Source organism: Rosa chinensis, chromosome 3 (assembly GCF_002994745.2).
Source record: "Rosa chinensis cultivar Old Blush chromosome 3, RchiOBHm-V2, whole genome shotgun sequence".
In the NCBI taxonomy this organism is placed as follows: Eukaryota; Viridiplantae; Streptophyta; class Magnoliopsida; order Rosales; family Rosaceae; genus Rosa; species Rosa chinensis.
Window position 1 is genome coordinate 14421734 of NC_037090.1, and position 12529 is coordinate 14434262.

The window sequence follows — 12529 nt, forward strand, 5'->3', positions numbered from 1 at the left end:
GTTGTGCCACTATCAAGAAGGCATTCCATTTCTCCGGAAAACATACTGAAAAAGAATAAAGTTCGAAATATTAACACATGTCCATGACATTGAATGCGATACTTTATTGATAAAGGAAATAACCAATGATTACATCAAGGTTTCCAAAGTCTATTCCAAAATACAATCAAACTTTATACAAATTGTAATTGCTCATTCCGTTTGGTAAATCCAATGAAATATGACCAGGGAAGTAGAGAGATGTTGGTGGAGAGAGGCTCGCTTAAATACCTTGATCTCAATTACTTTCCTAGACATCATACTTCATTGGGTACGCCACATGAGAAAAAGTCAATACAATTTTTATTGATTAAGGCACATTTGCCATTCTTGGAATATAGAAAAGACTATTCTAATCAAAGTCTGCTGCATCCTCGTGCACTTGTTTAGCTTTGAAATCCTCTATGGTGAGATTGACATCTTCACTCTCTTCATCTTCGGCAAGGTTGGATTCTTGCTCCCTGAATTGCCTATACTCTTTGTAGCTTGCAGCTAGTTGAGTACTTGCATGGCATTGTTTGAACCAATGCTCGATTGATCCGCACCGATGACACACGTCATTATGGTTGCCTCCTTTCATTGGAGGTGCAGTTTGTCCACGTTGTGGATATTCCTTAGGAGGGTTATTGCTACTACCACGTCTTATGATGCGACCTCCACGGCCCATATTGCTATCGTATCCACCTCTCCCACGTGTGAAGCCACCACGTGTGGAGTTACCACCACGTGTGAAGTTGCCACCACGAGTGTCCGCTTTAAAGTTGCGGTTTCTCTCTTTATTGGGGTGGTTATATGGGCCCGTACGCCTTTCTTGTCCCCTGTTATTAGGGTATTGCTGCTTGTGCCCTCTTTTGGGTGCATTATAATTTGCCTCACGGACGCTCTTGGTTCCAATGGGCCTTGAATGATAATTCTTTACAAGGATGTTGTCGTGCTTTTCAGCTACCGACAAAAGATTAATAAGCTCATTAAACCTTGTAATTCGTCCAGCATTGACTTCGGTGCGATATTGCTTTGATATCACAATTGCTGAGACGGGAATGGTGGAGATAGTCTTCTCAATTAGCTCATCTTCTGTGAGAGGTTTTGCACAGAACCTCAACATGGCTTTGAGGCGAAGAGCTTCCGAGTTATATTCAGCAACAGACTTAAAGTCGGAGAAGCGTATATTATTCCACTGAACCTTCAAGTCAGGGAGGAGGGTATCTTGGATATTACCAAAACGCTCTTCTAGCGCTACCCATAGGTCTCTAGCATCTTTGATTGACATGTACTCTAATCTGAGTGCTTTATCCATATGGCGTCGCATCAAGATAATAGCTTGTGCATGCTTTGTAGGTATTCATTGGAACACAAGGCCTGGATTAGGAGCTTGAATTATGGGCAATATTCCTCTTGAAGTGAGGTGGTTCTCAACGTCGGTTACCCAACTATGGTATTCCGAACCCGTTGAATCAAGCATTTGAAAGTCGAGTCTAGGTTCATTCGACATCCTGAAGATAATAAGAGAAGATATATTAGTTTCGGAGTTTAAACTTCCACGAAAGCTAAAATCAATAATATTTAGACCCAAACAATGATGTTTTGCGGACGCTCTTAGTCCGAATATTATGAACACTCTTAGTTCATGATTACGAACGCTCTTAGTTCGTTTAGCGTGAATTACTGTAATTTCGCTTTTAATTGTAAGTTCCCGAGAAAAAGAAAGAGAGGAAAAATGAAGTAAAAACTCAAAAACGGGAAATTTTAGTAAATAATACCTTGGAATAATATTGCCGGAAAAAGTTGTCGAAAAGTGTCCGGAAAGTCGCCGGAAAAGTGTCCGAAAAGTCACAGGAAAAGTGTCCGGAAAGTTGCCGGAAAAGTCACCGGAAAGTCCCCGGAAAATGGCTCGACAGATGTGTCGACAGCTACTCGGCAGGTGCTAGGCAGGGGCCTCGGCAGCTGCTCTGTAGGTGCTAGGCAGGGGCTCGGCAGATGCGTTTGGCAGGTCTAGGCAGCTTTCGGCAGGACTCTGCAGGGCTCGCTCGGCAGCTTCTTGGCAGGGCTTCGACAGCGGTTCAGCAGCGGTTCAAGTTTTCCGGTGGCCGGTTCAGGCTGTTTCCGGCCGGTTCTGGAGGTTCTGAGGCCGGTTCTGGGCTTCTTGGATCAAGGGCTTTGATATGAGCTAGGGTTTGGAGGTTTTTTGTAAGTTTGAAAAAATGTCTTCGATCGGATTATGAACTACCTCTTCTCTTTTCAATTTCGATTCTAATTCTAGAGCAATTTCGTGCTGATAACGTGTTTGAGGACAAGTATAAAATGAAACACAGAGAGAGAGTAATCTTTCAGAGAGAATGGAGTTTTCAAGTGTGTTTATTCATCTCATACAAGGAGGTATTTATAGGAATACAATTGAGGTGTGAGATGCTTAAAGAATGATACAACTTTGATGACAGCTCCATTTCTAGCTTTACATTGTGGCATTGTGGCTGTGATGATGGAGATAACCATGCTTGTTCCCCTTTGGCATAAAGCTTATCATACAAGTCACTATACCTATCTTTACACTTAAGCACCCCTCTTTATACTCAAGTACATATCCTATACATGATATAGACATATAAACTATGATAACAATAATCATATATACTACAACAAATAAAAGTTATCTTGGTATTTTCAACTATGTTCTCATTTTTCACACATCGCAGAGCTTACTAACAAGGAGAGAGGGGGGGGGGTGGAATCTGGAAATTTTTTTTTGAAATAAAAAATAACCTGAAATCTAACTGAACTAATTTATGGAAATAACTCAAATATGAAACAATGCTTATTCCATTCATCCTCAAGCGTTCCTCAGTATAAGGATAAAGGATATATGATTTGAAATTAGAACCATCAATTCGTAGCACTTACCAAATTTGGGTGTATCTGATATTTTTTTCATTTCTGCAAACAGCGACAATGCTACGTCCGAATTTTCACTTTCCATGCAGATCTGTGAACCCAAGGACATGATACATCAAATCTAGGTGAAAACAGAACAGTGGTTAATAGATAACCTAATGTAGTCTGACAAGAAAGCTTTTAAACCTTGATGCATGGCTGTTGTATAGGCACCAACATCAGGTTGGATCCCAGCTACACGCATACTTTTCAAGATCTGCACTGAAATAAATTGTTATCAGTGAACTTATATCCTCCCCAAGAATACATAAAGTGACAATAAGAGCAAGAAAACTTGGAACAAAAAATAAAACAAATCCTCAACCACTTGTGTGTTACCTGGAATGCACCCTCAATATTTCCCGAGCTTCCACAGATATCACCCAAAATCGACCACGTTATTTAATTAGGTAAAAGACCTACTGTTTTCATCTCTTCCATCAGTGCTTTTTCATGGTAGTAGTCAGACCCACAGGCCTTCATCAAAGTATTGTATGTTGTAGTTGTGGGTTTAAAAGAAAGCCCTTCAGCAAAGTTAGATAGAGGTGCAATTAGGGGTATGGTTAGACATATTACTATTGGCAAGTGCAGAAGTATGGTCCAGTTGAACTGCTAGCTGCACTACCTTTGTAGTTTTTGCCAAAAGTCTCGTGGAGTTTATTACTCTTAAAAGAATGGAAAAGGCGAAAAGCCCTGTCATACTGGCAAGACTCAACACAAGCATGCAGAAGGATGTTAAAACACTGTGAATTAGGTTCACAGCGGGCCAGGACCATCTCTTCACACAATTGGATTGCCTTATCATTATCAACAAGACCTCCATTTGCATAGGCACTGATCAATGATGACCATGTATCCAGTTAAATTGTGTGGTCGGCTGTGAACAACTAAATTGATCGAAGACCTTTTAGTTATCCATTTTTTACCGAATAATAAATATATATAGTGTTCATTGGTTTAATCAAGTCCCACTAGCATGGCATAAGGGAATTGGTGAAAGAGTGGGTTGGGGATTTGAAAAATTAATACAAGTTAGAGCTTATATAAGAAACAAAGCATACATATTGTCAAGTCAAAGATTTAAAACGGCAGAGAAAAATATATGAAGACCAGTAAATAAATCATAACTATCCGCCATAACTGAGGTGAATGTTAAACTGAGAACAACAAAGTAATTCTAGAATTTGTTTTGTTGATCCATAAACTGAATTGAAAACTAGACTACTAGAGGATGCCTAACAAAAGCAATAACCCGTTCAAAGAAAAATAAAAACAATAATGTGTACGTCATGCTACCACGTACTAGCTTTTTCAATCTACAATAATGCCCTGGCCTGCGTTCTCCACGTCGACGTCTCCCAATCCTGTGTCTTCTTCTTCTTCTTCCTCACCCTCATCATCACTACTCATAACCTCCGCATTCTTCTGCTGATCTGTGTGCATCTTATCCTCCACCTCACTCACCACTCTCGGTGCCTCCTTAACTACTAGTTTCCCCTTGTGATGCTCCATTGCTTCCCTGCAGGTTTCAATGGCTTCGCTCAAAACCGATATCCCTTGCTTCTTATCGAGAGTCTGCGTAGTAACAACATAACGTGGAGGAGCAATCAGCTTAACTTTCACAGGACACTCATCGTTCCCCGCAGCTTCCGCCTTTCGAAGCGCATCCTTGATATGAAGAACGCCGTCGAAGTGATAACACGTGACTTCAATATCGGCTCGGATCTTCAATGGTTGCACCGGCATTCTTCTCTTGATGTTCTTCAGCAGACATTCCTTCACTTCCTCCGATACGGTGGGAGTCAGGGAATCGAGAACCGAATCGGAATCCGTGGCGATTATTTTGAAAGCTTCAGCTGCATGGCCGTACTTCCGGTACAGCGGCCATGCAATGTTGACGTACAACTCCTCCAAATCAATGTTCAAAGTCTCGGCAACGTGGCGCATGATGGAGTGGACGAGCTTGCTCTTGTTGTACTTTTCGTCGCAGGCCTGGATGTCTTCGTGGGAAAGCCTCCGCTTGCTCAAGTCTATGTAGCCCTTGTGTTCGTCGACCTTGTAAACCAGGACGGGCTCGATGCGGCCCACCTTGACGTGTTTGTTGATGCTCCGGAGGCGACGGTTACTTAGCTCCGTCAAGGGAATCATGCCCTCCATGTTGTTATACTCGAGAAGGGAGACATAGGCGCCCATGTGGTCAATGCGGTTGACCTGGATCATCACCGCCGCGTCTATCTCCGGGTATTTTGCTTCGTACATGCGGCACTCCAAATTCGGCGTATTGGAAGCCATGGATTATGGATGGGATTGGTAAATTGATTGATTAGTTTTTTTTTTCTTTGATAAAGAAAGATCGATTAGCAGACAATATAAAGTCCAGCAGTAGCCATGCACAAGTTATATAGAGAGTGGAAACGAGCTAGTAAACCCTAATTCTAATAGAATTGGGTAAAACTTTCTAGGAAAGAAATAATCATTCCTTGTAGATTAAGACAATAAATCCTAATTCGCCAAAACGTGGATAAGTTCGATCTGTCGGTCGCTAGCGCGCGATCGATTACTATTCCATTGCAAGTCATCTTGTACGTAGTTCTCTCTTTCATTCTCTTCGTTTCGATTAATTGTGGGCAATTTGAACAGACAATTAAAGTTATATATGCCAATTTAACTGAGGTGGGATGCATGTATGTAGTTCTCAAAAATGTGATTCACCTAACATTAATCATTTAATATAATTAATGAAGATGTTCGGAGTGGACAATGAATCTTTGTTTTACTATTTTAGGACTGTTGAATCTCAACATTAGATCCTCTCCTTCTGTATCCAGTTAAATTCTATCATCTCATTTACATGTAGATGTATTACAATTTTTTAATAAATTCCAGCTAATAAATCTTACAAGGCATGTATACTATTTGGATCCCCTGACTTAACTTTGTACTGTCTTTATAAAACATAACTAATGCCACCATCTATCTATTCAAAACAGTGCATGGCATACCAGTAGCGCATCCAATATATTTACAGTGTAGAATGTTTAAACGTACATTCCTGCAACTCGGGCCTTAATGGATCCTATGGCATATATCATGCCCACTTATTCACTTCTTAATAAATATAATTATAGAATATTGTCCCTATGTTATGAGTGTAAATAAGCAGCATGCATGACTTCGTAATCTCATAATTAGGCAACTAGCTCTTGTGCCTGGGAGGCTTAATTTAATTAGTATACATAACTTAACTTGGTCAGCCTTCATATTTTTTTTTTAGGGGAGAGGAAGTTATATTTATGTGATCAAAAGATCGTACAACCGTACAAAGTTAAGTTAGCAGATCCGAAGATCACTCATTACATTCACTGCTTAACTGACTATAAATAGTCAAGCAAATACAAAAAACGGAATGCAAAAAATTAAAATAAAATAAAAAATGCCACAACTAAAATTCAAAAGGAAAATGCAAAGAAACTACCAACTAAATTTATTCGAAACACAACTCTAACTCTCCACATCTGCCTTGATTAGCTTGGGGCCTAGAGACCATCTTGATGTACCCCTCCACCGATCACTTCAGTAAACAGCCTTGAATTAGGATCATGTTGAGGCCCAAATACGACCAACGCAAGTAAGGAGGAAGGAAGGGGAATTAGACCAGCCTAGGCCCAATTCACAAGGCCACATCCACAGCCTAGAAAGACAGAGGCCCAAAGGCCCGCTGCCTAAACCCTTCGACCCCAACTCATGCCAGTCGGATTTGATCCTGACAAAGAGCCCCGTAGCCAACCAAACAGAGCTCGCGGCCGCTCGTCGCTTGTCCAATACTCGCCGCAAGAGATGCGAATGCCTAAATCAAACCAGGAAAACAGAGATTCCAAACTGAGCACGACAATCGATCTCACCACGAGATCAAGATTGCCGCTACCCGTATGCCGCACCTTAACACCGGAGACATCCCCAAGCAGACAACAGACCGAAGTTCGCCGCCGCCCTGCTACCAAAACTCTAGAGTTTCGATATGCTCAGCTCCGAAAAATCTGGAGCGACTGATGCAAACAATTAAATTATAATAAAAGTGCTAACTGGTCAACCTTCATATTTTATTCATTTGGTATCCATACAATTAATGCATATGAACGATGATCATAGTAATGGAAACCTCAAGAAGAAATGGACCAACAGACTTCTAAAAGAATTGGTGATGCAAGTGTGATTGTTGCTGAAGCCACTGCTCTCAAAGATGCTCTTACTCCAGCTCAGTTCTATAATTTCTCAAAAGTCTGGGTAGAAGGGGACTCCAAGTTACTAATTGACTGTATTCTGGGCAGGCCTCTGTTCCTTGGAGAATCAAAGCGTTGGTGGCTGATATCAAGACCATTACTGCCAGTGACGGAGCCAGAAATTTAAGTTTATTGGGGCATGAAAAGAAAAAATAATTCATAGAGTCCCAACAAAAACGTAATATCAAATTTTTATGTCTATATAAAAAAGCTTTAAAAAAATTACTCCAATAAACTATTTATACTCGAAGATTTCTCTATAACACGGTATGATTTTTTTTTTTCCAAGTACTTTGACATATCTGTACAAAAAAATGTTTATAATTGACAAAATAATTGGCTGAGAATTGTTATTGGTGTTAATATAATTTTTTTTTTTAATGATTTGTATTGAACTTGAAAACTGTAAGTACAAAGGGACTTGAAAACTGTAAGTACAAAGGAAATAGAAATCATTAGTAAAAAAATTCAATAAAGAGCCTCATGTGGGGATCGAACCAATGACACCACGATGGGGTGTCGTGCTTGCTAACAACTGCACTAGGCAACCTTACGGTTACTTATCCACTTAATATAGTATATATATGCCACCAATCAAAATTGGGGCACGGGATCCAGTAGGCCTCTACCAGTCTGCCTCCCTCCGCCTCTGATTGCTGCCTCGTTTTCTTTCATAAGATTTGTATTTAGAGAAGTTAATTTTGTTGCTGACAAATTAGCTAGTTTTGATCTAAAAGATAGAGATTTTTTTTTTTTTTTGATGATCTAAAAGATAGAAATTGCTGTTTGGCACATAATTGCCTCCCTATTTTCATGTCCCAGCATTCCAATTGAATCAGTTAAGTGGGAGAGTAGCTAGGGCCTTTGTTTTGTAGTTTGTTTCCCTGTTTTTGTTTGATCATTAGTAATTGCAATTCATGACTCTCGGGCCTCTATTATTTGGGTTGTACTTTAAAAAGAAAAAGAGACGTTGATGTTTTGGAAATGTCTATGGAATTATCTCGATCAAACTAGGTAGTAAAACTTGCAATGTATCAGTATAGACTATTCTAGACTAGAATTAAAGATGATATATGCTATAAGATATTTTGTACAAGCTTACCATAAATTATTGTTCCGTGCGTGGTTCGGACTTTGTCCTCGTGGCTTGCTGAATGACCATAGAGTTTGAATTTGGTGACTTCGTCTTGTTGACTGCATTTTTTAATGTGAAAAGAATCCTTGTCATGTAAGGATGTCCATGATAAACCTAACGAGATCATCGAACTGCACGAATGCACCATGAGCTATGCCTTTAACTTGGTTCGCTCTTATTTGGGTTGTAGACTTGTAGTTGTACAGTTATACCAAAACCGAGGGCAGAAATCAATTGACTTAAATACTTACCTTAGAAGAGAAGCATCGCAGCCATCGCTGCTATCTTCTACTTTTCTTGGGCAAACCTTAATCCTAATAGGGATAGGCAAAAGTTTCCGGGAAAGAAAATAATCATTACCTATAGAATAAGACAAGGAATCCTAATCGATCAATTATCAAAACACTCGTGGATGTGTTCTGTCCATCACTAGTGATCCATTGTTACGGTTCGGATGCATGTTATCTTCTACGTAGCTCAATCTTTCGTTCTCGTTGTTTCGATTAATGGTGGCAACTTGAATAGACAACTTTTAGTTATGTAATTTAACAGCCGCTGCAACTTTAAGTAACAAACGACAAAGAGAGCCTTAGAAAAACCTTGAACACAATTATATAATGGAGGCATCTGGCCGGCCGTATGGCACTTAAATATTGTTTCTATTATATACACTGTGCTAAGGCGGTTCCCTGGCCGAGGGTTTCATTATCTCTGTTCTTGTTTATAATGGTGCACGTGTACTGTTTTTGTTTCACCATTTTAGGACCCTGAATCTCAACACAAGATCCTCTCCTTCATGTAAATTCTATCGTCTCATTTACGTGTTACACATCAATTAGTGTGTACCGGTTAATATATGCTTTCCCAGAAACAAGAGCTATTTACCAAGGGATCTGCCTCTGAAGCCGGATTGCTTGTTTATCAAGTTCTAGCACATTTCAAACTTTTCCACTGTATATATTAGGCGCGCCTTTGTTATGACATGCTGCCTATCACTGTTTTGAATGGACCTAGATGGTACTATTGATTATGTTTTATAAGAGCAAGTTCACCCGTAGTTAAGGTGTTGACCAGTCAAGTTAATGTTTATTACCACTGGATATGGGTTTCCACCCGTTTTCTTTCTTGACTGGTTAAGACTGTTCACTATTCATCCATTCTTAACTGTTCATTTCACTCTTCATTTAGTGTTTTAACTGTTTATTTTTACTATTCATTGATTTTTTAAAAAAAAATTAAAATATATTTGATGTAAATAGATGATAATAATGGAGATTGATGGATAATTAATGTGAGTCCCGGAAAAGTTGAACAAGCTAAATTGAGATCGCTCGATAAACTACTTAACAATCTCGGTAATCATCAAAGTAATCGAGAATATTTTTAGAAATTTTCACAAAGTGAAATCCTTGATTTAAGGAGTTGGATAATAAAGTACACGACACGACGAGTTCGTGAAAATTTTCGGATACCCAAGCTATATGTTATGATTTTCGGAAATTTTGGATTAAGGAAAATCTTTTGGAAAAGAAAAGGAATTTTATGGTGCAATCTGGACCGTTCAATCTAGCATTGCTTCATCAGAGCCGTCCAAATTAATAAAGAAGGGAGTATAAATAGAGGCAGGATCAGATCAGAGGCTCAGATTATTCGAGACTCTCCCAGAAGCCTCGACCCGTTTCGGTAGCTAGATGACCTGCGACTGGGTCCGACCACTGCTCCTCCCTCCAGCCACCTCAGGCCGGCGCACCGCCATCGATCTCTTCCTCTCGTCGTCGCCATCACGTCCATGCACTCGATGAGAAAGAAGAATCGACGGTGAGAATGTCTGACTGCTTCGGCGAGTTTCGGCAAATTCCAGCGACTGATTGGGCTGTATGTGGTATGAAAATCGCTCTTCTCGTCATACTTTACAAGTCTGTGTAATTAGTTTTTCAATTTGATCAAGTTTTGACAAATCAATTTCTGGGTTGTTTTGGGTTCGGCGTCATTACTACCGCCGACAGCTGTTCTGACTTCCTTGGTTCGTTTCCGACGTCGTGGATCATCAATTGAAGTCCGAGGAAGCCCAGTTTATTGAGTTGGCTGAAGTGAGGAGCTTTGGTGTGTCCTGCCACCGTCGTACCACCCCTTGTGGTGGCGGTTTGAATTTCTTTTGGGTTTAATTTCTATCACAGTGTGTTGACGTTAGCCACGATAGGTACCTGCCGAACTGGCAGCCGGCGAGCCTGGTCAGGAAATATGTCAAGGCTTTGCCTTTTTTCTTGGCCTCTGTCAAGGAAAGCCAAACCTTGGCTGGGCAAGATTGGGCCAATGGAAGGATGATTTTCCCCTTGCCCGGTCAACACATCATCAATCCTTGTTGATGCCCGGTCAAAACTACACCGGTGAACTTGCTCTAAGAGCAAGTCCAGAGGTTCTCTTTTGCCCGGGCTCCAGTAAGGAAAACTGATGTGGTGACCGGGCAAGGGGAAAATCATCCCTCCACCGCTGTAGTTTTGCCCAGCCAAGGTTTGGCTTTCCTTGACCAAGGCCAAGAAAAAAGGCAAAGCCTTAACATATTTCCTGACTAGGCTCGCCGGCTGCCAGCTCGTTAGTTACCTATCGTGGCTGACGTCAACACACTGTGATCGAAATTAAACCCAAAAGAAATTCAAACCGTTACCACAAGGGGTGGTACGACGGAGGCAGGACATACCAAAGCTCCTCACTTCAGCCAACTCAATAAACTGGGCTTCCTCGGACTTCAATTGATGCTCCACGACGTCGGAAACAAACCAAGGAAGTCAGAACAGCTGCCGGCGCTAGCAACGATGCCGAACCCAAAACTACCCAGAAATTGATTTGTCAAAATTTGATCAAATTGAAAAACTAATTATACAGACTTGTAGAGCATGATGAGAAGAGCGATTTCATACCACATACAGCCCAATCAGTCGCTGGAATTTGCAGAAACTCGCCGGAGCAGTCAGACATTCTCACCGTCGATTCTTCTTTCTCATCGAGTGCATGGACGATCTGAGACCGCAGACGTGACGGCGATGACGAGAGGAAGAGATCGGTGGCGGTGCGCCGACCTGAGGTGGCCAGAGGGAGGAGCAGTGGTCTGACCCAGTCGTCGGTCATCTAGCTACCGAAACGGGTCGAGGCTTCTGGGAGAGTCTCGAATAATCTGAGCCTCTGATCTGATCTAGCCTCTATTTATACTCCCTTCTTTATTAATTTGGACGGCTTTGATGAAGCGGTGCTAGATTGAATGGTCCAGATTGAATCATAAAATTCCTTTTCTTTTCCAAAAGATTTTCCTTAATCCAAAACTTCCGAAAATCATAACATATAGCTTGGGTATCCGAAAAATTCCCCGAAAAATTTCACGAACTAGTCGTATCGTGTACTTTATTAACCAACTCCTTAAATTAAGGATTTCACTTTGTGAAAATTTCTAAAAATATTCTCGAGCACTTTGATGATTACCGATGTGATGCCCCGGAAATTTGTGACTATTTTCTGAGGATTTTCTGGAATTAAATTTAGTGATTATCTGATAGTTTCATGGTTAGTGGATGGAGCGGAAGTGTTTCGGGCGAATAATTAATTAAAATGCACATTTTAGGGGGGGTTACGAAGTCGACTTTTTATACGTACGGAATTTAGGAAAACTTTATTCATGAAAGTCGTAGAGCCCATCGATACGAGTTCGTGCATACGCGGAACGCAAGAATCGGAGTTCGTACGAATTAGTTATCGAATTTAGAAGAATTTCCAAATTTAGTATATATATTTTTGGAAACCTTCCCTATTTAGGGTTTCCATTTCTGTCAGCCGTTTTCTCTCTCTCTCTCTCTCTCTCTCTCTCTCTCGTTCTCTCTCGTCCGAAACCACCAGAAAACAGAGCAAAGCTGGCCGAGCTCTCTCTCCCTCCACCGGCCACCAATCAACACCAGACCACTTCCTATAGCTTCGCCTCGACTTTTCTCAGCCTCCAGTGGCAATCTTGCGCCGCAACCCGTCCAGCAGCTGCGGCGGAGGACTCGGCTCCGTTTGAGCCGATTTCGAGTCGAGCTCGATATCTCGAGATACAGGCCACCAATTCTCTTGATTTTTAGCTCGTTGGACTCGCCTCAACTTCCTGAACAAGCACTAAGAA

General features: G+C 41.0%; 1 protein-coding gene across 1 annotated transcript; it reads right to left on the minus strand.

The window, feature by feature from the left end:
• Window positions 1-4270: 4270 nt before the first annotated feature.
• LOC112194169 (eukaryotic translation initiation factor 2 subunit alpha homolog) lies at window positions 4271-5259 on the minus strand. The gene has a single exon (XM_024334420.2). It carries the CDS (start codon window positions 5257-5259, stop codon window positions 4279-4281), a length of 981 nt encoding a protein of 326 aa, XP_024190188.1. The 3' UTR covers window positions 4271-4278.
• Between the last annotated feature and the right edge of the window lie 7270 nt (window positions 5260-12529).

Bases quoted from the DNA above. Each gene is read 5' to 3' on its own strand.
- LOC112194169 (XM_024334420.2), bottom strand. From the start codon at position 5,259: ATGGCTTCCAATACGCCGAATTTGGAGTGCCGCATGTACGAAGCAAAA.